This window comes from Centruroides vittatus, unplaced genomic scaffold (assembly GCF_030686945.1).
Source record: "Centruroides vittatus isolate TY-2023 unplaced genomic scaffold, ASM3068694v2 scaffold_386, whole genome shotgun sequence".
Taxonomy (NCBI): Eukaryota; Metazoa; Arthropoda; class Arachnida; order Scorpiones; family Buthidae; genus Centruroides; species Centruroides vittatus.
This window is the reverse complement of record NW_027122706.1, coordinates 6,692,671-6,718,787: the sequence shown is the minus strand read 5'-3', so window position 1 is coordinate 6,718,787 and position 26,117 is coordinate 6,692,671. Positions and strand designations below refer to the sequence as shown.

General features: G+C 28.7%; 1 protein-coding gene across 1 annotated transcript in view; it reads right to left on the bottom strand.

Annotated features, from left to right (window-relative positions):
- The window catches only part of snama (something that sticks like glue), a 133,701-nt gene that overhangs the window by 30,915 nt on the left and 76,669 nt on the right, over nt 1-26,117 (bottom strand). Inside the window, 3 exon segments of the mRNA XM_067286829.1 lie at nt 2,844-2,946; nt 11,998-12,086; nt 13,001-13,042. Of these exon segments, the coding sequence (XP_067142930.1) occupies nt 2,844-2,946; nt 11,998-12,086; nt 13,001-13,042 (234 nt within the window).

Below are 26,117 nucleotides of genomic sequence, written 5' to 3'. Positions count from 1 at the left end.
GGACCCATAGTTATAAAAATAAATGTGATAAAGTTTTGTAAATGTACAAAAAGCAAAAAACGCGAACCCAACTTATCAAAAATGCTTCGAAAACGAGGGAAACAAGCACACAGACTAAGGTCTAGTCTGAGGTGGGAGAAACCGTTAGACGCTGCACACGACCCCAACATGCGCCTCGCATGTTGGGGTCGTGTGCAGTGATATAGTGTGCGATTCCTCGTATCTCAAATCTTGCTCTCATCTCAAAGCAAAATATTGCTCGCTCGGCGGCTCTTATCTCAAAACACTCGTATATTAGGGCACTCGTATATCGAGGTACCACTGTATTTGCCAGTGAGCAAGTCAGATAATAGATCTAAGATTTTTCACACAGACCCATTGGAAGAGAGAAGGATTTTAGAACTGGATATTAAGGATGGGATGGCACTATTAATTCAACTGAATTTAAAGCAGAATACTAAATTGGAAGGAACAAAGTTGATAGAATCTTCACCTGGTAGATTATACAGAATTGTAAAATAGAAGTTGTTGATAAGTACAAGTATTTAGGTATATTTAATAAATATTTAAATAAGTTCAAATATAGTGTTTCTAATTATAAATATAATAAATGGTATTTGGGTATTTTTAACGAGTGGGGCTCAATGACTTATGTGAATAGAGAGACCATTTTGCATTATACAAACTGTGTTACATGTGCAATGCAATATGTTTAAAAGAATGATGGCTCTATGTTTAGATTTTGAATTTTGTTACTATAATATTAATTTTGATGCTTCTCATTTAGTAACCAAATGTAAGGCTTTGACATCTGTCAGACAAAAGTGTTTTGGTTTAGATTATTTGTTGGTTCAAGCATATAAACAATTGTTGTGCGATTATAATAAATATGATTGTATTTATAATTTTATTGCTAAGATAAATGGTTAATAGGAATAGATTTGTTTAGTTTAAGATTTTTTTTTCTTTCAGTTATAACCACCAGGAGGTGTAAATAAAGTATATTAGTGGCTGTTTCAGTGTTTGAGAGTAGGCAGCATTTTTGGGCATATTATAACAATTCAATTAATTATTCAGGTAATTTAATTGTTTAATTTCATTTATAAAAATTTTTTTAGAATTTTAGTTTGCATCGACTATTTGCTGCCACTTTTTGTGTATATATTTTTTATTTCTTTTTTTTTGGTTATGATTATTATTGTTGTTGGTTTTATTTGCTATTGTTATTATCTTTATTATTATTTTTTTAACAGACTTATTATTATGTGCTGTATTGTTAACATTATTTTGTTCTGTACTGGAATTGATATTGGTGATTGAAATGTTTTTTGTTGTATGCCCATACATAAAGGGTTTCCTTGCACTAGTAATTAAAAAATATATATATAAATGTCAAATCTATACTTCAGATATAAACTTTTTAAATATTTAAAAAATTATCAAATGTTTATGAACAAATGCATTCATATACAGATCTTAAATCATTATGTAGTAGTCATTTCAATTTATTAAACTAAAAAAAGAAAAAAATATATATTTTATAAATATAGTTCATTTATTAACAGTTGTGTGTGTCAAAATAGTTATATAATTTGAGAATTCAAACTAATATAGTCTCAAATTAAAAATTATTTTTGTTATTCAGTAATCCAATCTAATTTTACAATTATTTAATGAATACAATTGAATTTACAAATCAAATTTATGTAAATATTTCATTAACAAATTTTATAAAAACTACTATTTCCCACTCTTTACCACTATTTCTCACATAAAAAGAAAGTGATCATAAAAATTTTAAAATAGTTTTGACGATATTTTTCAATATATAAAAACAATTTGAAATTTAAAAAATTATTAAAACATTGAAAAAATATGGATTTTTTTCAATGTTTTTCTATAGTAATGCTTCATCTGCAATCAAATATAAGAGAATATATTTGATGCCTAAAATTACTAAAAAAATTTCAAATATCCATCTCAAATAATTTTTATGAAATTCGTTGTATATATAAAGTTTTTTTTCTTTTTACTGAATTGTTAGCAAATAAAACAACAAATAGTCAAATATAAGGAATAAGCAAAACATCAATGCTAAAAAAAATTGTACTTATCAATACTTTCTACTCCTTCTTTTGTAAATGTTTTTATCAAAAAATAAAAACTTTAATAGCATTTCTACTTAAACACAAATATATTTGTATTTCATTCTATATTTTTATAATTTAAATTTGTTAATTATGTATTTTGACAAGTTTGTAAGAAATTTTCATCTGTTTATACAATTAAAATTTTATTAATTGGTACTGTTCAATTCTCAATCTGCAGATCAAATCCATCCTAAACTTTTTTATGCAAAAAATTCCATAATAAACAAAAAAGTATACATAAACATAAATGAACTTCATTTAAATTTATCTCATCTACTAGTACTTTATAAATTAACAGGACTTATTATACTGGATTTATGGATGCAGCAATTAGGTCTTAGATCAGAAATATTATTGTTTATTTAAATCACCTGCTCCAGAATTTCAGCTATAAATTATTAAAAATTTGTTTAGTTAATACGCCTTTGTGTCCTTATCTTAATTTAAACTTGTCTCATCTACTAGTACAAAACTATATCAATTAACAGGACTTATTATTCTGGATTTATGGATGCAGCAATTGATAAAGTGCTAGTAGACGAGATAAGTTTAAATTAAGATAAGGACACAAAGGTATATTAACTAAATAAATATTAGTAAATGAAGTTCATTTAAGTTATATATATATATATACATTAAAATATTTTTAAAAATATTCAGGAATTATTAACACAATATTAAAAATTATTTTACATTATTTGTTGGACAGTTTTTAATCCAGTGTCCAGGTTTTCCACATCTGTAACAAGTATAATTTGGAGGCAGAGGGCCAGTCATACTGCGGCTCTTCACATATCTTAAAGGAAAAAAAAAAGAAAAAGCATTTATGAATTAATGTAAATGTTATTAAAAGCATCCAAGATACTGTATATAATTTACTGCACAAAACTATAAGAGAATCTGAAGTAAGTTAAAATTTTCATATAAGTTTCATTTAATTTTCAAATAAATTCTATCAATGTATCATATTTTATCTCAAAATAACTGTCATTAATATCTTAATTATTTTTATGATAAATATAAGTATCTTTTTCTGTGCTATTCTAAGTAGTATTACAGTATTATATTCTACAGATGGATGTATCTATAATATGTTGTTAATAATAATAAAAGTGCAATTAATTAATTACTTAGTTGATTATTGAACAGTTGGCTGACATTGAATGAAATATTTTCATTATTCAATTACCAAAAAGTTTATATGTATTTTAAAATCCCATTCAAATATACAGACCAATGGTTTATTTGATTCAATACAATAGTTTTTAAATGCTAAACAAAAATTTTTTCAGGTTATAACTGGGTTAAATGTAACTGGATTACCTAACTGGAGATAAAATTTTATAATCGCTTGATCAGTTCAATTTTAACAAACCTCTGCAATTTTTTAGTATTACCAGTAATAATCTCATGTTTTTAATAAATTAAAAATAACACCATTGTTTCTTTAGAGTACAATAAAATGAAACTAAGAAAATAAAATTTGTCTGTAAAAAACCAAATAAACTGAATGAACAACAAATTTAACGAAATAAACCTTGTATTTAACAGCAATTTTTATATTGAACTAGCATTTTCATTTATCTTAAACTGTATCTTCAGATTCTAGATCATAATACATGTGTACAATACAGAGAAAAAATTTTCTACCATATTGTCAGTCCAAGAAAACACTAACTTATAGAATGCTGCCCATATTAAACATCTTAAGAAACTTAATTTGACCATGGTCAAGGAAATTTATAAGCATAAAATGGAGTACATCAATCACAAAGATTTGAACACACTTCTAACAGCTAGAGATTTGTTCTTCAATAGTTTGGACTTTTAACTTTAGCTGTTAAATGCAAAAACTGACAAAATTAATGTTAATGGTTAAATATTTATTTAAATTACACTAAAATAAATTTAATTTTAACAATAAGTTGATTATTTAAGACTGCAGAGAGTATTTGTTCATAATGAAAATTATTGCTATATTACAATTAACAATTCAAAATAAAAATTTGTTAGTTTTATCTGCATGCATCACTTAACAATAGGAATACTTTCCAAGAAATACTTCATTAAGTGATCATTTCAGAGTGTACTTACATAAACTATTCATACAGGCTATATGTAACAATTATAAAACAATGATAAGTATTTATATGTAAATCAATTGAAGAGACAGTCTGTCAAAAAGAAAAAAAATCTTTGGTAACCACCATTTATTAAATTTACGTGTTCCAGAATATAAACCCTTGACGACCGGACCTTCCTTTTTAGACTGCTTGGCCGTCAAGTTTAAAAGCATTCCTTTAAAAAACACAGAAAAATATCCAATTAAAATTATAAAGTTAAAATTGGAACTGGAGAATCTTATAGTTCCAATTTTAACTTTATAATTTTAATTGGATATTTTTCTGTGTTTTTTAAAGGAATGCCTTTAAACTTGACGGCCAAGCAGTCTAAAAAGGAAGGTCCGGTCGTCAAGGGTTTATATTCTGGAACACGTAAATTTAATAAATGGTGGTTACCAAAGATTTTTTTTTTTTGGACAGACTCTCTCTTCAATTGATTTACAAAAAATTACCATCCGACAAAGTTATACAAGTATTTATATATTTAAATATACCTAAACAGAAAAATTACAGTAAAATACGATATTTCATATTTTGATGTTTAACACTAGTTTAATTTAATGTAAAATCATATTCATAATGCAGTAGAAATAATGCAATAAGTTATAGTATTTGCTGTTCAGAAATTTTCTGAAAATACTTTATTCCATAAACCTCATGTACTTTTACATAATTGGCTGCACCAAAAGTTAGTTTATACATTAACAGAATGCCCACTCAGATCCACAAAAAATTTCCCCAACTTTATCTGGTTCATTTTTAAATTTTACCTAGTTCACAAGACAAGCCTTACAATTATAAAATTCATACATTCATTCAAAATAATTATAGTCAATTCCACTTAATTGGGACATGTTAGGACTAATCTACTTTGGCCCAATTAAGCAGCTTCCCCAATTAAACGAATTAATAATAAATTCTATAATAAAATATGTAATACATAGATAAATAAATAAGTAAAAAATAATAATTAGGTATTTATTTTAATGCTTTATTAAACCAAAATACAGAAAATATTTGTACTATAAATTTGCCAGACTCACGACAATAGATAACTGATTCGCATCACGTTAGTGTTGCCGAATACAGTATTAATACTGACGTACAGTACATAAGGATTGGCCATTTAATTTGTTCCTGATCAAACGATTTTTCCTTTCTCCCTTTTTAGTTAAAACATGTTCTAACTAAAAAGGGACAAAGGAAAGGGTTCATCCAAAAGTCACCTTATGGTCTTTCTTTGAGCACAGTTTCCTTTACTTGGAGATGTGCCACTTTGGCAGAAGCGTCCATAGAATCACCAGACCCAGATGCTGGTCTCAACAATAGGATGGCTGCTGTTTGAATCTAAATGTAATTATGCACACAATACCTTCCAAGGAAACTAGCTGTCTTCCAACTCAGTTGAGAGACCTTGAAAAAGTGTCCGGGAATCTTTGTCCCTTTGCTTTTAAAGGGATTGTCCAGTCCAATCTGGAGCAGGGTCAGTAGTTCACATTCAGGTCCATCTCAGACAAGATCCCAGTCTGATACATTCCGCTATGGTGATCCCCTCCAGAAAAACTGAACTGCCCGAGCAAAAGACAAAACCACTTTGTCTCTGCCAATCATTAGGCCTACACAACATTAGTGTACATAGTGTCTACATATTTTCGGAAGATCCCTAAAATACGGTGATGCCTCATATAACATACTTAATCCGTTTCAGGTGCAAGTCCGTTAAGTGAAAAGTCCATTATATGAAACACATTTTCCCATAGAAATACACGTTAAAACATCTACAGTAGAGAGTCGTTAATCCGAACCCCGGAAGTCTGAATTGCCGGTAATCTGAACAATTTTCAGTCGGATTGTGTCGTGCTGAATCGAACATTTTTGATACTAAATTTACTTCTAAAGTATAATTTTCATGTTTTTATATTCTTCAATATATTTATTTTGTTTGTACAAAATAAAGAAATAATTTTTAACAATACAATAGCCTCGATTATTATAATAAAAATTTTCGTTAGGTTTAAAATCGACGAAAATTCAACACGAAGCGACACGCGACAAAGAAAAATTTGAACATCGGACAGGTTAATATATTTTTTTTGTACATAATCGGTAATCCGAACAAATCACTAATCTGAACAACCCCAGTCCCCAATTGATTCGGATTAACGACTCTCTACTGTAATTCGTTCCACTGCATAAAATAACCGTACTGTACTGTACCATTAAAAAAAATGAGAATGGAGCCGTCACCAATTATGCCGGGTAGTCAGATGTTGTTAGGGGGAGGTGGAGGAACACATTTCTTCACACATTCATACAGACACACTTTTTACACATTGCGGCAGGTCTCTTTTTTATTGTTTTTTTAATCGGAGTCAGATTCAAGAGAAACTACTGGGGCTTGCAGGGTCAACTCCTCTTGTTCCATCCTTTGTATTTTGACAGCTGATTTCTTGAGAAACAAGTCCAAGCTGGTCTGTTTCTCTCTCTTCTTCAACACCTGTCGGAAATGATGGGCAAGGGTGTCATTGTAGAGATCATTGATCCTGTTGGCCTCAGCTGTGTTTGGATAGTGAGTGTTGGTAAACTCCTGAACCTCTTCCCATTTGACAAGGAAGTCCTTGATGGCAGCAGTTGAAATTAGTTGATTGGATTGCTCCTCCTCCTTGTCAGATGAAGCTTCCCTTTGAGCTTCATCGTGTTCCTGGGCCAGAAGTGCTTGGAGCTCTTAAGTTGTCAGCTCTTCTTGGTGTTCTTTAATGAGCTCCTCCACATCCTCCATTTCCACCTCCAATTCCAACTCTCAGGCTGTCGAGATGATCTGCACCACTTCTGTATCCTCAGCTGGTTCTTCCTGGGTCCATTCAGGAACAAGCCTCTTCCAGGCTGAATTGAGGGTCTTCTGCATGACTTCTGCCCAGGCCTTTTGGATGAGTCTGATTGCCACAAGAACATCAAACTTCTCTTTCCAGAACTTTTGGACAGTCATGTCTCCACAAAGCTGACATTCTTCAAACACCTTCACATAAAGAGAGCTCTGGTGTACAGTTTTTTGAAATTGGCAATGACTTGCTGATCCATTCATTGACTGAAGGGTGGCAGTGGTGTTTGCTGGCAGATACTGCACATTGATGAAAGGATAGCTTTCTTCCAGGATCTCCTCCAGGTCTTTTGGGTGACAAGGGGCATTGTCCAGTATCAGTAGGGCTTTGAGTGGCAGCTTTTTATCCAGCAGGTATTTCTTTACAGCAGGAGATAAGGTTTCCACGATCCATGTCCTTGAAGACAACCTGGGTCACCCAGGCTTTTTGGTTAGACTTCCAATGGACAGGCAAGTCGGACAAAGAAGAAAAAAGAAAAAAAAAACAGCTTACTGTTCTGCAGCCAAAGAGCAACTGTTTTCAAAGGCTCCCAAAATACCTACATCAAGAAGATATTCTGGGAAGCCAAGAAGAGGAAAACATCTAAAAAAAAGCAGATTGTCATTGGCAACAGCAAAAGAGCAGAAACATCATTTGCGCTTGTTCGCAGGAAGTCTGTTGTTCACCTCACATATCTGCCAAACGGAAAGTCCGTTATTTGCAGCCAGTCCGTTGCTTGAGTCATGTAATGGCCAAACAGAAAGTCTGTTGCTCGCAGCATCCATTATACGAGGTACCACTGTATATCAAAACTTGCTAAATTCCTTTTCTGCTACTGTCCCAATTAAGCAATTAAATTATGTATTAATTTATTAGTTCGGTTTCAGTTCTTTGAGATTTGACCCAATAAAGCGGCTGCCCTGATTAACCAGTGGCCCAATTAAACGGAATCGACTGCATTAACGCTTATTTAGTGTGGAAAATTTCTTTAATAATTACAAGGTGTTTTTTCACAATAGAATGCTTCATGTTTTTCTTTTCAAGTGTTCTGTAATAATCACAAAACCTTTCATGCAGATATTGGGTAATATAGATAAAGTGTAATATTAGGTATGATGCCATGCGTACAGATTGATTTTCGATTGTTTTGGAGATAGTTCTACCACCCCAAAGCAAAAGGCTCTAAGATTATATAAAAAATTAAACAAATACAAGTTTAATTATAAAACCATCTCAAATATGTAATAATTTTAAAAGCTCTTAGGTACATGATAAGCAACTACCAAAATAGACCATCTAATTACATCCACCTTAAATATGCTACAAGAATCTCACATAAGTTATAATTTTTACAAAGTCAAATAATAATAGATATAATTAAAACCATAACAAATTAATAGACTTATTTAAGGTAAACCTTCATAATTAATAATTTATTTGTTAAAATGTTAGATAAATAAAGCAATTCTCTCTATTAGTTTATGCATGTTTTAATTGACATTTTTATTGTTTTCAATCCCTTATCATTCATGAAATAATAAAATTAATTGTGATGTTAGAAACTTGTCGCGTCAATTATTGCCCTAACATTTTACGACAGAGATACAATCAGTCATGGTATGACAACAGATGTTGTTATTACAAGATTAGGAAACAGAGGAGTTTATCATGTTTTAGGAAAACTAATCGCCAGTCATGTTGGAAAAGATATGTAGAAAATAAAATAATCTATAGAAGTTTTTTGAAAGCCAAAAAGAGATGATTTTTTTCTGATTTAAACAACAGTCTGATAGACAATAAGTTAGATGTGTATACTAATAATTTGTGTCCAAGATGTAACATGGTCTTCTCAAAATTTCATTTGTTATGTCTATGTGAAAAGGCTAACGATATCAGGAAAAATTTGACCTCTTGTGTTTAAAGAAATGTTTTACGGAAAGTGCGATGTACTGTACATTATGTTTCATATGGCAACATTAAATATAATCTATAATTTGTATAATTATGTTAAAAAATTTGTATTGATTAATTGAGAAGAGCTGATTGTTGACAACATAACCCCCTTTGTAACAGGTTATGCCTATTACGATTAAAGAATATTTGATTTGATTTGAAATAATTATTTTTAAAGTGCAGGTTAAAAAAATTATTAATTTTTATAGTACCTCTACTTTGGTAAATATTAAGTATAACATTTGCAGTAATGATTCTAAAACTATTTGTTAGAACTACAATGAACAATTATTTTATTGTAATGTAGTCACAATGCTAAGCTGCAATTTTTAACCATATTTTTAATTTAAAATATATGTTCTATATCTCAAATTAGTAGTGTATTGCCCCTGTACATTATACTTTTCCTATTAGCAATAGAGTTGTGCCAATCATTAATTAACTCCTTTTAGGAGAAAATTTTTGAATTGAAATAATGTAACTTCCAGTGCAAACCAGAAGTTCATATATAGTTAATTGCCAATTTCGTGAATTTGTCATAAATACTGTCAAATTCTTGAAATAGACACATCAACTGCCAATTTCACAAATTATGCAAATTTTTGCCCTACTTCACAAAATAAGCAATATTCCTAGATTCTCTATAACAGACTCATTAATATGCTAGACCAGGGATGGCAAACCTTTTTGAGTCCGCGTGCCATATTGTAAGCATACTTAGCTTTAAAGATGTTAATACATGCCAATGTCTTAGACTTCGAATAAATGTAAAAAATCTGATTGAAAAAAAAAAACGATCAGGTGATAAACAGAAAAGATAATTGAAAAAGACAGAAATCATACAATACATTACGTGCCACTTTGGGCACATGTGCCATAGGTTTGCCATCCCTGTGCTAGACAATATCAAGAAAAAACTTTTAAATTCGGTTAATACGAGGGTGATTCAAAAAGTAAAATAACAAGAGATCTTCTGTACAAATTTCATTTCACAGGCAGATATAGTGATACAAATTTTTATGGCACTGGTACATATTATTTTTCAACATAGTCATCATGCTTGTCCAAACATTTATTATAACAATATACCAAAGCATTGATGCGGCAGAGAAGAAACCTGTGTCAAGTCCCTTCAGCCACCCCATGACAGCTTGTTGAACTTCCATATCGGTTTGGAATCGCCTACCACCCAGATGCTTCTTCAATGGTCTGAAGAGATGGTATCACAGGGTGCCAGGCTGGGGCTGTAGGGAGGATGTTCCAGTACCGCCCACTTGAAGCACCGTAACAATTCAGAATATGTTCTTGGCAGAATATGGTTGGGTGTTGTTGTGCAGCAACACGATGCCTGTTGAAAGAAGTCCAGTTCATTTTCTGCAAATTGCCTCCCTTAACAGTGTCAGTATGTGACAATATGAGTCAGCATTCACTGTTGCTCCCCTGCTGAGGAAATCAACCAGAAGCACACCCTTATGGTCCCAAAAGATTGTCACCATAACTTTCTTCATGAATGGAACTGTTTTGAATTTCTTAGGATATGGGGACGATAGATGTTTCCATGACATTGATGCTTGCTTTGTCTCTGGTGTCACGTGATGCACCCACATTTCATCTCCTGTAACAATATGGTGCAAGAACAGAAATCCTTCCTTATGAAACCGTTTCAAGTGATTGAGAGACAATCCCATCCTGGAGGTCTTGCAGATTTCTGAGAGTTGCTGTGGGTGGCACCCAGCATGAATACGTCTTTCGGTAGTTGAGTTGCTCATGCAAGATTTTGTGCACACTACCTATGAAGATGTTGAGTTCTTCAGCAATATTGTGAATACGAATGTGATGATTGTCCTGAATCAGACCTTCAAACGGCACAGATTGTCATCTGTGGAGGATGTGTTTGGCCTACCAGATCTTTGTTCAGTTTGCACATCTGTCCTGCCTTTATCGAACTTAGTGCACCAAACCTACACCTGTTTTCGTGACATGACATTACCACCGTACACTTCAACAAGTTGACAATGAATTTCTATAGTGAGTTGCCCTTCAGATGCAGAAACCGAATCACACTATGCACTTTCACATTTGACCACATTTCTGTGAATGCAGCCATCTTAAAAATGATATCATGAGAATCTGACAACATTTACACCATCTAAGAGTGTGCCCTATGTGGCAGCGTCCAGCAATTGTGCTTCCAAGCGGAGCAGACAAACTGGTTCAAGCAAATGTGTGCATCCGGAGTAGCCGCGTTTAGCGTGTAGCGACCACCAGATGACGCTTCTACATGTGCGTCTAGGAAGCAGCTACCAAGCAAGTTTGATTGCCACTTCCATTGCTCGTGCTTCCAAAGAAGAAAATGGCTGATTTTGTAGATGAATGAAAACAAAATGACAAATTGTGTACATATGTTGTGTATACTTTAATTAATAATCTTTTACGTAATTTAATAATTTCTGATTTTGTAACTAATGTTTTAAAAATAAAACTTTTTATTAACTTATTATTCTATGAAGATTCTTTACATTTGTTGTGTATCTAGTTAGTGATAACAATTACCTATCAAATTTACCGTTTTAATGCTCGTCATACTTTCTGTAACAAGCATTCAACAAAGTTGTCTCACAGCCATTTTGTAAACAACACGTGTCTACTCTGGACAGAAGTCGCTCTTGAGTTGAATGCGCATACAAAGATTCTTTCCGCCCGTGGTCGCTGGAAGCTGCCACGTAGGACGTAGCCTAATGCCTGTGCGATAAGCTGTGCTCTTCTGCTTCTACCCTAATGGGAAATTCGAATAAGAGGAGGAATATGACACCTGTGAGAGCTCATTACCTTACTTTCTGAATCACCCTCATAATAATTATATTTAAAATATCATGGTTATGAAATAAGATATAAAAATACAAATAATCTTACTTAGAGACATCATATTCTTGACTTGACTGTGTCATCATTGCTTTTATTTTCTCATCTTCACTTGCAATAGCATTAGCTAGGTCTGCAGTCTAAACATTAATCAGGTATAAACTTTTAAATAATAGTTTCACAATTAATTTTATTAACTGCTAATTATTTTAATAAACTTAAAATGATTTAGATAAAACCAAGTAGAAATTACAAGGTATCTTTTTGCAATATATCAGTATAATATATAATGTGTTCTAAATAATGCCTATTCCTAAATTGTAGAATATTCTACATATTTTTATATAGCTATTTTACATAAAATAGTTTTGAATTTTTCACAAATCAAAAAAAATTTTGTATGAGCATCTTAGGTCATTTGATTTGATCCTACCAAAATGTGATATTATGTGATCTTAAACATCAGTCTTCATTTCAGATAATTTGAAAAATCTGATTTGTGTAGGTAAATATTTGATAGAAATTATCAAAAAAATTTAGTCAAAAATTTATACTGGGAATATCTTGATTCTACTAAATGAAATACTTAAACCTTCAACACTCCAAAAATACCATATGTAATTTGCATAATGATTCTTGCAAAGATTATAATCATCAATAAATTTTAAAATATTCTATTGAATTATTATCATTACATATTTTCATGTAGCTTTTGTTTTCTATAAAATATGGTTTCTTAATGAATACCTGTACTTTTGATGCACTGAATAAATTTTAAAAAGTATACATTTCATCTAATCTTCATGAAAATTCTTCTAAAATAATAGATCATATTTATGATTTGTCAATTCCTTAATAATTTCATTATTTTGTATTAACATGTATACTGATACTCAATTATGCATTTAATATTAAAATTTCTGTGAAAGTAAAAAGCTGCAACTAATTTAAACTATCATATATTGCCAGAATTTAATGTTTATGGCATATAAACTTGTAATTTTACTTTGGTTTCAACTAACAAAAATTTTAATTAATAAAAAATACCTGATACCTTAGCAAGCTTGTCAAAACGGACATGACTGCCTGGATCTATCTGCTCACCAGAAAGAAAAGTAAAGGATAATTAAAACATGATGATTTTTTGTGATAAAGCCACAGGAACAGTTGGTTTATGGTTATTTGTAGAGTTTTTATTGTAAAATTAATTTTAAAAATATTTAAAACTTTGTCTTGTAATTTTGCTTAATTAAATTGAAATTACATTAAATTTAAAAATAATTAGTTCTTGAAAATATTAACAGTATTTTTAACTTTAACTGTTAATATTAAGTGTTTACTAATTAAAATTGAAAAAGTTCTTAATTTATTATATGATAACAATTTAAGAATTACGCTATAACCGTAAAACCTTATCATCTAAACATGTGCTGAGTATCTACCCTTTCATTTCAGGCATTTTAAACTCAAACACAGTTTAAAATATATATCTTTATTTTCCTTCAAAAATCAATCTAAAAATATTACAGTTATATAAAAGCACTGTAAAAGACATTTTAACAATACAGCTTTTATATCATACATAGTTAACATTTGTATATAACAAATTTTTAAAACAATTAAATCCTAATACAAATATGTGTGCGCCTAAATTTTATGTGAGAATTTTCAAAAATAAAATAATTAATATAAAATATATTATAAAACAATTACTTTTAATATACACTTCCCTCTGTGATTTATTAAAAATGCAAGAAATTTTATAACAAAATATATAAATATATATATTTTTTATGAATTATAAAAACTCCACTTTTAATTTCCAAAAATTCAATGAAATTTTAGATAAGAATGTAATGCATTTAATACACCAAACTCATTCAAATTAAGATGTGGAAACAATCATCTTTCAGAGTAAATAAATATACACAGGAAAAATTCTTTTTATCTAAGAACTTTTTATAGAAAACAGAATAATAAAATATGTCAAAAATTTAAATTGAATTTAATATTTAAAATCACATTTTAAACCGTTAAGTTTAACAGTTTAAAATTAAATTATTATATAAAATAATTTGAAATCAAATGCTTTTAGATAATTATATAATTTATATTAAATGTTATATCATTTTTGATTCATTGCAATTTCTGAAAATTTTACAAATTTTTAAAATATAAAAATTATAATCATATATTTCAAATTATTCAACTGCTTTAAAATAAATTAAAACATAATAATTTACAATGATAAAAACAAAATTAAAATACTAATTCTTTGTTAAAAGAATTATCTAAGCTAAAAGAAACAAAGGGTAATAAATACTGTATCCAAAATCTCAATTATTTCTGTTTCTAGAAATAACCAAAATTTCACTGTCCATTCTTTGAAAATCAAATTATTATTTGAAAATGATTTCCTAAGATTTGTTTAGCAAATATATAATTGTTAATAATTCTGTTGTTTGTACATTTGAAAACTAATCCTTACATCTTAACATCAATAAGAAAATAATCTCAAAAAAAGAAATTTTAAAAAGTACAGTAATACCTCGGTTTTCGTTGACTTCAGTTATTGTTGATTTTTTTCATGAAAAATTTGTCTCAGTTTTCGTCAGCGTGCCCAAGTGACATCACTGCTAATTTTGTGAAAACAAAGGGTGACTGACCCACGCGTTTTCTGGCTCAGTGTGGCTTATTTCTCGTTGTGTGAGCATTACCTCGCGACTGCCCACCATTGGCCAATGGTTCCATTCCCTAAACACTGGAAGTTCAGTTGTGGGTTCTCAGTTCGCCAGGGTGGGCTGGCCATGTGAAGTTTGAGGTTTTTTCCACACCTGTAATGCCTGAATAGGGGCAGTTACCCTTAAACGAACCTTCCAGAAGGCATTTTCTCCCTCGATATGACCATCATAAACACATACAACTACTATTACATGGCAATTACATCACACTTTACCACAGGGCGATATAGGCTAGAAGCTCATGTCCAACTAGCTTCTACAAGACAAGACATTCCCTGCATGTCTAGTCAAACAATTCCATTGCTTTCTTTTAGATTAGTCTTTTATATTAATTTCTTATTGCTTTTAGTATTTAACGCTATATTAATTCTCTATAAAATGTGTTTTTTGTATGTATTTTGGAGTGTCTAGAATGAATTAATTAAATTTACATTGATTCATATGGAAATAATTGCCTCGGTTTTAGTTGGTTTCAGATTTTGCCTATTGTTTTTGAACGGATTATCGACAAAAACCGAGGTATCACTGTGTATAATAAATTTAAGTTTTTAAATTCTTAACACCAGCTAATTTTTTCTTCTTTAATGACAATTAAAGCTGTATGGCAAAGATATCCTCATGTACATTGATAACTTAAATTAATTTTAAGTTTAAATAATTCAAATTTCAACACACTTTTTTTGAAGTTTAATGACAATACAAAAATATCACATTTTTGCATTTAATGACAATACAAAAATATTATAAAGGCTAAAGATTTGATAGTATGGTGAGAAAATTATACTTTTGTTTTTAATGTAAAGGCGTCAGATCCAACAATGAAAGGCTGACATCTGATATCGTTTTAACTTTGTAAAGAATTTTTTTTCTACTGTTAATTGTCTTTTTAACGAAGTTTTTCTTCGAGCTACTATGACTGTTACTTCTGTGGTTGGTGTGAAATTTGGATGAAAGGATGGACTCAAAAATGTAATATTTTTGTATTGTCATTAAACTTCAAAACAGAAGTCATCCAAGAGTTATTATGTAAATACTTTTTGTTTTAATATTAATAACATATATTGAATGATTTATTTAAACAAAGAACAATGAACTATTTTAACCTTGAGTATCATACTGTTCACATAAATTTTAACCATCTGTTTTCTGAAAAACAATCTACTTTTAAGAAAATAAACATAAATGTGCTTTATTTAAATTTTCGAGACATCATTTTCATTATTTAATTTTAAAAGAATACTGAAGGAAATCTGATTATCTATCAAAATAATTGTAATGAAGAAATGAGTTGAATTTGGAGACAAAGTATCTGTAATGTACTGTACATGAAGGTAGAGTAAAAAAAAATAATAATAATATCAGTTCCTAAATTTATGATATTTTATAGAAAAAGCTACCATACAATCAAATCATGTTTGGACAAGCAAACATCAATGCCAGCAAGAGATGATAATAGATGTTTACACAAGTTTGATCATTAACATTAAACTACATAAACACATTAAATAAAATAATAATTCTACGTGCAGTAAGCTAGAACTTTTGTATAATAAGTTTCAAAACATCTCTCTCTCTTTTTTCTAGCAAATTCTTTAATTAAATCAAATAAACTAACATTTTTGGCTACTTTAAATGGCCTTCTTCATTCATCAAGCATAATTATGCTTAACCTGAAGAAGGCCATTTAAAATAGCCAAAAATGTTAGTTCATTTGATTTAATTAAAGAATTTGCTAGAAAAAAGAGAGAAAGATGTTTTGAAACTTATTATTAAAATAATAACATTGTCCTATTAAAAGTGACTAAACAAGCATTGCTGAAAATTCTACACAATGAAGCTCAACTAATTTAAGCTTTTATAAGTAGCCATATACAGTAAAACCTTGCTTAATGCTGCCTTGCTTAATGCTGATTCAATATAATGCGGTCTGCTCAAAGCCCCTCTCCAAAAAAAGCTCAAAATTTACGCAGATTTAAATTATTGCATCATTTCATTGATTCATATACTGTATAATACGATTATTTACAAACACAAACCAATCAGCAAAAAGTGGCAAAAAGGTGTACTTTCTTTAAATCTATGTTTGGTGCAATTTTGGAAAAAATATATCATCATGGATGCCATGGGTAATATCGGTTTCGCTTGGCAAGAATTAACTGATAAATGCACGAATGAAGTGTGGAAGTTATGGCTGAAGATATCCAAGAATTCTCAACGAGAAGAGCCTATCACTGTATCGTTAGGTTGACCAAATAATCGATACAGCAGGACTAGGTTTCTGGTGAGAGTCTTACCAACGATGACCTTCAAGAACTGGCAGAACAAGGAATTCATGAACAACTGGACAATAGAGATTCTGAAAATGAAGAATCCAAAGAATTTCTCTACAGATTTCCTTAGTTTGATAACGATAACTGAAATCGTTGATCAAATTGTAGCGAATGATCCAGATTTTGAAAGGAATGCAAAAGTAAAATGAGGCATTTTGGATGTTATCTTCTGCTACCGACATTTGCTTAAGATAAGAAAAAAGCGACAAATGAAACTTCACAACTTTATTGCAAAAAAACAAGAATTTTAGAAGTCAGGAGCTTCATCACAAAAAATGAACTTTACATTTCTGTGTGCATATGTTTTTGTGTTATTTAACATATATTATTATACAAATTAATATAAAAATAACTTAAAATTAAAGTAAAATTTATTTATTTTTTGTCACGTGTTTCCCTATCCCTATTTACTCTATGTTAAAATGGTCTCATTTAACGCTGTTTCGTTTAGCGCTTTGTCATCTAGGAACACATTCCTGGGTTAAGCAGAGTCTTACTGTATTAGCAAAAATGAAATTTAAATGGATTAGTTAAAGATAGACTGACTGACACACACACTTTGACATGATAAAAGAAGAAAATGTGGTCTTTTTTAAATTGACAGTTAGATTATGTTTTAATAACAATGGCAGATTAAAAAAAAACTAAATGCTTACTTGAAAATTCAAACTTGGAAGGAATCCAAAGAGAAATAACTAAACGTATTAAAGTCCATTTATAAATATTAAATCGAACAGTTTAAGGCCTCAATCAGTTGACACTTAGAGCTTTCAGATGTATTAATTTTCTATTGCTGAAATAATTTAAATAATTTTTTCCTCCAAATCTCAAGTTGCTACAGCTTTAAAATTTATAAAGTTATATTTCATTACTATTCATTATCCACTGCAGAAATTCTTGCTGGCATTAAATGAAGTTTGCAATGACATGAATGTTCTAATATTTCAATCATACTTCAATGAACTAAAAAAATTCTGTCATAATTAAAAGTGTTTGTAAGAAGCCTGATTTAAATATCATACGAAACTGCTACGTAATGATGGCAGAAGAAATTTTATTATTGGAATGAATTTAATTCTTGATTTAACTTGTTTGCTATTGCTGATTTAGTCATCCATTTGACCAAGACTGGATAGCTCTTCATTTGAAATGTAGACAATCAGTAGTAGTATAATATAAACTTTAATTTTTCAAGAATAACTATAGATGATATAACTATTAACAAATTTTAAGTTATGTGGTTAATATAATTTACAGTTGCTTTCAAAATATTTTGTGAATGCAAAATTCTAATTATCTTAATTATTTTTTGATATCTTATGTGATATATATAAAAATAATCATCAAATTATTCAAGGCGATGCAACAAAAGAACATAAGAAAATAAATGAATGTGTCACTCAGTATATCAAACTGCTTTATGAAACTGTTCAATTAATTCTACAAAATATTACTGTATACTTCCGCGGATAAGATGACCTGCAGATAAGACAAGGTATAAATTTTCGGCAGAGTTTTATAGTTTTAGCATATATTTGTCCTATAAGACGACCCCCAAACCATCAATGGCCTATGAATTTAGTTTAGATCAGCAATCATCATCTGGATAATAATACTGTATAGCGTATACGGAATTATGTCATATTCGTAATTTTTCAAATAAACAAATTTTATTTTCTGCCTTGCTATTGTTGCAAATGTTTGCACTGATTCAGGCATTCGGGTAATGACCTTGACTATTCACAAAAACGTCATATGGGTTATTCTATTTTGTATTTCGTGGACGTGCCCTACTCTCTACTAGTAAATAATTAGGGTTTGTCCGTTTTTTATAATGGTTTTAATTTATATAAATTTCAATCTACTTTTTTTTTTGTATCTGTCCTATAAGATAACCCCGGATTTTGGGGGCCTTTTTTTATGATTCAAATATCATCTTATCCACGGAAATATACGGTAAATGAGATTTGTATATTATGTACATATAGTAAATAAAAACAGATGCATTCAAGAGCTGAAAATAGCAATTTAAATGTAATTTTATTTTTTAGGTTTAATTAAAATAAGCAATTGACAAATTATGATCATTAATGCAATCACTGAAAAGACAGTAGACATTAAAACAGACAAGTAAAAAAAATGATTTTAAGCTGTGCTCATTGTCATTTCTAAACTTAATTCCATCCATAAAATTATAATAGTTTTTGAAGTAATGTAAAGCAACAACAAACTAAAACATAAACTAAATAAATATTAAAGATGAGATTTGCCAAGTGTCTGAATGAATACAATGAATGATTTGTGTCCAAATTACTAAACAAACTGATACCTAATCAATTTATAAAGAATTTTACTTTTGAATAATTTTTTTCAACTAAACTATAAAATTAAGGAAGTTTGGAATAAACATTAATATCTAAATCTAAAATGTTACATATTTACAGAAATAATGTAGCAATTAATTTTAAATTGTTCATTATTCTTTATTTAAATGTACTATTATTATTTAACTTTTAAAATTAGAGAATCAATATCTGATTTATTTAAATGTTTGAAGCAATTATAACTATTGATGATACACATATTCATTAGAAAATTGCATAATTTAGAAACAGTCTTTCTTTCAATATTAAATAAGTTTAAGGTAATTTATGATCATATATTTCTTACATGCAAATTTAAATACAGTAGGACTTGTTTTATAAAAATCTTTGATTTAGGAACTCAACATGATTTGACAATCAATAGAAAGTTCTAGCTGTTCTTCCATAAGTGTAATGCTAATTTACTATCAATATAATGACCCTGTATATGACCAGAATTTCATCAATGTGATAGTTGATTCAATATTCTGAAAGAATATTGAATCAACAATCTAGTCACATTTGCTTCAAAGAATTAAATTGAAAGTGAAAATATGCATAACATTTAAAACAAATTTTTAATAAAAAAACTGCATTTATTGTACATAAAAATATGAATATGATAAAAGTAAATATAATTTTGATAATAAATGAAAAAAATATATATATAATTTGTAAATACAAAACTGTTATAATTTCTTCCATAACATGATGATTAATTCCAATAATAATAATGAAGCATATATGAATTTATAGGAACTAGTAAGCATTGTTTAACTGAATTTTAACTGTTCTGATTTGTCATTTAATTATTAAAAATAAATTTATGTAAAGATATTTTTCTTTACTTTTTGTTTTTAAATTACTTTAAATAATTAACATAATTTTAAAAGATAATTTTTAAATTTGAGCATAAATAAGCCAATGTAAAGGCTGCCCTAATAGTACTATACAGCAAGTCTACTGTAATATTTTTATATTTACTATAATTCATTTTTTTTATATTATTTAAATTTTATATACACAATCATATTTTCTGATTTACAAATTTCTCTCTAATAACAAAGAAATATTTTGTGCACTAAACAGTAAATGTAGATGGATTTAATTATTATAAACTTTTTTTAATATAAAAATTTTGAAATATAACTGTGTGCGTAATCAGTTGCTTGTAGCAATATCTACAGAATTCTAGATAAATTTGGTCACCACTAACATAGGTCAGTCTCGTTGATTAATTCAAAAATATTTAACAATCTTAAACTGTAGTAATTTAATCTGAAAGACTACACTTGACATTTACAATAATGTAAATATTAAATATAATTTTTAATTTCCAGCATATTACATCATTTTTTCTTTTCTTTCTAAAAATAATTCCTGATGGTATAGTTATTTGTGTAATAGGACTACATTGATAAAAATATTTTGCTTGTGTATATTTTTTTACATTATTAAACAATGTTATTTCTACATCTTAATTAATAAAAACTTTAATTGGAAAATCATTCTGATAATAAGAAAATTATTTTATAATCATATAATAATACATAAAATATTTATTAATCTTTCAAATATATGAATATTTTTGCGGATATCTGAACCGTGAAGATTTACAAATATTAAGTTAATTTACAACAACAACAAAAAATTGTTCCTAACAAAAGCATTTTTATTTAATCCTTAAAATTAATTATGTAAAAAGTATTTAATGTAAGATAAACATATAAACTTAATTTGTGTTTATAGATTTTAAATATTTGCTAAACAGCATTGCAACTAGTAGAACACAAAACATACTAATTATTGACTATTTCATTTTCAAAAATTATTAATAATGGTAACAAATATGAAATATTAGAAAAAAATTGAAATAACTTTAAATAATAATTTAGAATATAAAATTTCTATAAATTGTTTACAAATGCATAATTTTTTATTTTTACTTTTTTTAAAATAAAATATTGAATAATATTTTAATAGTCTCCTTCAAAGAATAAAAACATGAAAATTTAATTATAATCATAAATATTAGAATAATAAAGTTTTAAACCATATAATAATAATAATAATATTGATTAATACAGGTGAACAAAGTTACTGATAAATAAGAGTTCCTATATCAGCAAATAAATACCTTTAATTGTTAAATTTTATACTAGTATATTATTATTGGGTTGTTCAGAAAGTTTGTAGCAATTTTTGATAGCTGACAGTTGAGACACTGATTGATGTGAAAATGATTAGAATTGTACAAACCAATGAATATTACGATAAGTGACCTTGAGACGTGTCTGTTACAAAAAAAAAAAAAAAAAACAGTTAAGATTATTCAAATATCATTTAATTTGTCTTGTTGCAAAAATGGATATGAACAATGTGCATTATTGACACTTGTTTCATTTTTTTTTAATCATCTTAAAGGCAAAAATGCTGTACAAACAGCAAAAGAAATGTGTGATGTTTACAGTAGGAGTGCTGTAGCAGAATCAACTGTTCAAAAGTGGTTTGCTAAATTTAAAGCAAGAAATTTCAGCCTTAAAAATGCTCCCAAGCTCAGGAAGACATCCTGTTATTGAAGAGAACCAGGTCAAAGCATTGTTGAATGAAAACCCTTGTTACACAACTCGAGAGATTGCAGACATAGTGAAGTCATCTAACAGTACTGTATTTCAACATCTAAAGCAGCTCAGATATGTGAATCATTACAACACTTGGATACCTCACAACTTAACGAAAAAGAACTTACTGGATCGCATCTCCATTTGTGATTTGCTTGAAAGATGAAATGAAAATGACCCTATTCTGAAGAGTTTAGTGATGAAAAGTGGATCATTTATAACATCATCAGCCAAAAACAATCACGGGGTAAAAAAAATGAACCATCATCAAAAACACCAAAGGCTGGTCTTCATCCAAAGAAAGTCATGCTCACTGTCTGGTGGGATTGGAAAAGAATCCTGTACTATGAACTTCTTCCACAGAATCAAACAATTGATTCTGATAAGTATTGTTCCTAATTAGATAAACTGAACATGGCAATTAAAGAAAAATGTCCGGAACTGGCCAATAGAAAAGGAATTGTGTTTCACCAAGATAATGTCAGACCGCACACGTCTTTATTAACATGCCAAAAATTATTGGAACTAGGTTGGGATGTTTTACCCCACCCCCTTACTCACCCAACCTTGCCCAGTCAAACTACCATTTGTTCTGTTCTCTGAAAAATTCCCTTTATGATAAAAACTTTGATACTTTGGAAGCTTGCAAAAATCACGTGGATCAGTTTTTTGCGGGAAAAACTGGAAAGTTCTATGAAGAGGGTATCATGAAGCTCCCCTATAGATGGCAACACATCATTAAAAACAATGGCACATAAAATATACTTTTATTCCATTATGTTAGTCTTAACACAGTTTCTTTTATTTCTCTTAAAAATTGCTATGAACTTTCCAAACTAACTAATAATTTACTTACAGATTGGAAATAAAAAGATCAAACATTCACAAAAAGAAATGTTAAGTTCAGTTTAAAAAAATTTGAGAGAATGTTTCGTTAATTCTAATTTAAATCTAAAAATTTCCTTCTAAAATTTATGAAAATAAATATAATCTTTCTACACACCGGAATTTGAAATAATTAAATAAATTCTTCTAACCTTTTAACTGGTGATTCTAAAAATAGATCGACACTGGTTAAAAGGTTAGAAGAATTTATTTAATGAAAATAAATTTAATTCATAAATTTACTATCATCATCATAATATTTTTTATTAAAAAAATCATTATAGCAACTTTCTAATTCGATCAACAAACTAAAGCTATACTTTCTTTTTATTTTGATTTCTCTCAAATTTAAGTACTGATTTTAAAAGTTCCATAAAGCATGTGATTTTTGTAATTGCATTTAATAGATTTATTTTAAAATAGATATATCATAATATATGCAGACTGTATCCATTTAGTTTCAGGAAATGTTACACAAATACAGAAATACACATTGTATTATACATATTTGGATTCAGATATTTTCAAAAATATTCAGTATTCATTTTATTTTCATTCTGCATTAATATCTATATGATTAACTACTTTGAATGTAATCAATACATTAAACAAATTATATCAAAAATATTTATTACAAAAATAGTAGTATTAAAAATAATTGAAAGAAATAATGTATTAATTTAAATGAATTTAATGTATTTACCATAACTTCCTGCATATGAAATTACTAAAATAAAAACGTGCATATTCACAGATTGTCAGTGGTCTATAGACCACTGTACTGTATTCTAATGTACTGTACTCAGTACAGTACATTAGAATGCGCATCTGTGAGTATGCACATGTTCTGATTAGAAGACGTATTCTCAGACATTGTTTTCCCTTGTTTCTTTGAATTTAAGGGAAATAAAATAATTAAAAACTATACGAAAGGGAAAGAGAATATTTAAGACAGAACTGCCTAAACCTGCATTAAGTATTGAAAATAATATTTATTCAACCAAAGATGAGCTTCTCTATATGGTAAAGATCCAATGGATTATAATTGTAGGCTATCCAATTACTGCTCAGAAAATATTATGTGAATGTTTATTTTACTACCTTTAAATTATTATTAAATAACTTTTAATATAAAGTGTATACAAATGTTACTTTAATTGAAATGAAATAAAATTTCTATACAGTACAATTGAAAAATGAAGCAAATAGATCAAAACAATAATTTTATCTTTAGTTTTGATTTCATTTGCAAAATGGCAGGGGAAAAAATGTTTTTATAAACAAAACATTACATTATTAAGCTACAGATATCATTTTAAACATATATAATTTTAGTTCTCAAAATTCATTTTATAGCAATGAAAGGACCAAGAGTTTATAAATTATTCATATTATTACTAACAATATTTTTGTTTGAATACGTATCAAAGAAATTACATTTTAAATTCACATATCAAATAAATTAGTTATCACAATTAAAACTTTTAACTGAAATAAATCAAATATTTCTGATTACTTACTTTATTTGTTATTAGTAGAAAAATAATAAGATAAATAGGTTTTAAAATTAAGAAGCTAACATAAAAACTATTTGTTCTATTTCTTTTTCTGTTTTTACATTAAAATTATGATTATGTATTAACTCTATAAAATTACATATTTTCCTTACTTCATCTCTTAACACAAAAAAACCAGTTTTTTTTCTTTTAACTCCTATTGATAGTGTGTGCCTTAAAATACTGCATTTTTTTGAAACTGATGGAAGGGGATGGAGAAAATAAGAGACTATTATATACAGGTGCACTCAGTGAAAAGTTCTGATTCTGCATCAACTGAATTGTGGGTGAAAATAGAATGGTCAAAAATTATTGCTAAATATTCCTTGAGGAATATCTATAATGAAAACAAAACCACACTTTATTTTTGTGGGCAATGTCTGATCATATTTATGTTTAAACATGAAAGTGCTAAAGGATTTAAAATCACTAAAGGAATACATCACAGTTCTTTGCTGTGCTAAGGTAAAAGAATAAAAACAAAGACTTTTAGTGACTGGAAAAAGTACAAATCCTAGATGTTTAACAGTGAGGAACATTTACCAGTGGTTACTGTTCATATGCAAATGCTCGGATGACAATTTTTAACAACTGGTTAGTTAAATCAGGGCATTTACTGCCTTAAAAAATTCTTCAGCAATTTGACTAATTAGTTGGAGAAAATGTTAGTCAAATTCAAAAAACTTTATTGTAGTCCTATATGCTCAAAGTGTGCTTCATATAAAGAAGCAAATCTTAACATTTTATTGACATAAAAGCCCTGTTAAACTATGCTGCTAGGAAAACAGCACAACTACAAGATTTATAATTACTAACATAGAAGCCATTGTGTGTGTGTGAATTTCTTATAATTACTACAATTTTTGTCCAATCCAGATGAAATTTTGGTTATATTCATTTTATGTTCTGAAAAGTATAGGCTACTTATTTTGCAGAAATATTAGCTATAGAATAAACATTTTATTGATTTTGGATTGGTGATTGCACTTACATGCCAGTGACCAGGTGACATTTATGCTTGATGAGAAAATTTTCCTTAAATTGCATTTTTATATATTTTAGCAAATTGCATTTTTATATATTTTAGCAAATTGCATATTTTAAATTCATTCATTAAATTTAAACTTTAAACTGCCTAGGGGGAAATGTAAGAATAAAATTGGTCAGGTAAATTCTATCTTAAAGAATAAGAACAACAGACTCCTGAAGGCCATGAAGCCCAACTTGGGCAACATCAAGAAACAATGGCTTTAGCAAGGGCTGTAGAAACAGCATCACTTCATCAAGCTTTTAGAGTTTCTTCAAATTTTTTCTCAATCCTTCAATCTCTACTTCCTCATAAAAAATGTTCTGTCATGCTTGACAGGAGAATTTCTAGTTTTTAATAATAATTATTTTTATTATAAGTTAAATGCAAATTCAAATACGTCTCACTAACCTTTTAAGGCTTTGCAGATAATACTTACAACATAACACTAACATTTTTGACCCATATCTAGAGACTTCTTCAGGTGTTCTATAAATTTTTCTGGTGCAACATGAGTTCGATTCTGATTTTTAAACATTCCCGAATGTTTAAAAATCAGAATCGAACTCATATTGCACCAGAAAAATTTATAGAATACCTGAAGACCCTATAAATTGGTCAAAAACATTAGTGTTACATTGTAAGTAT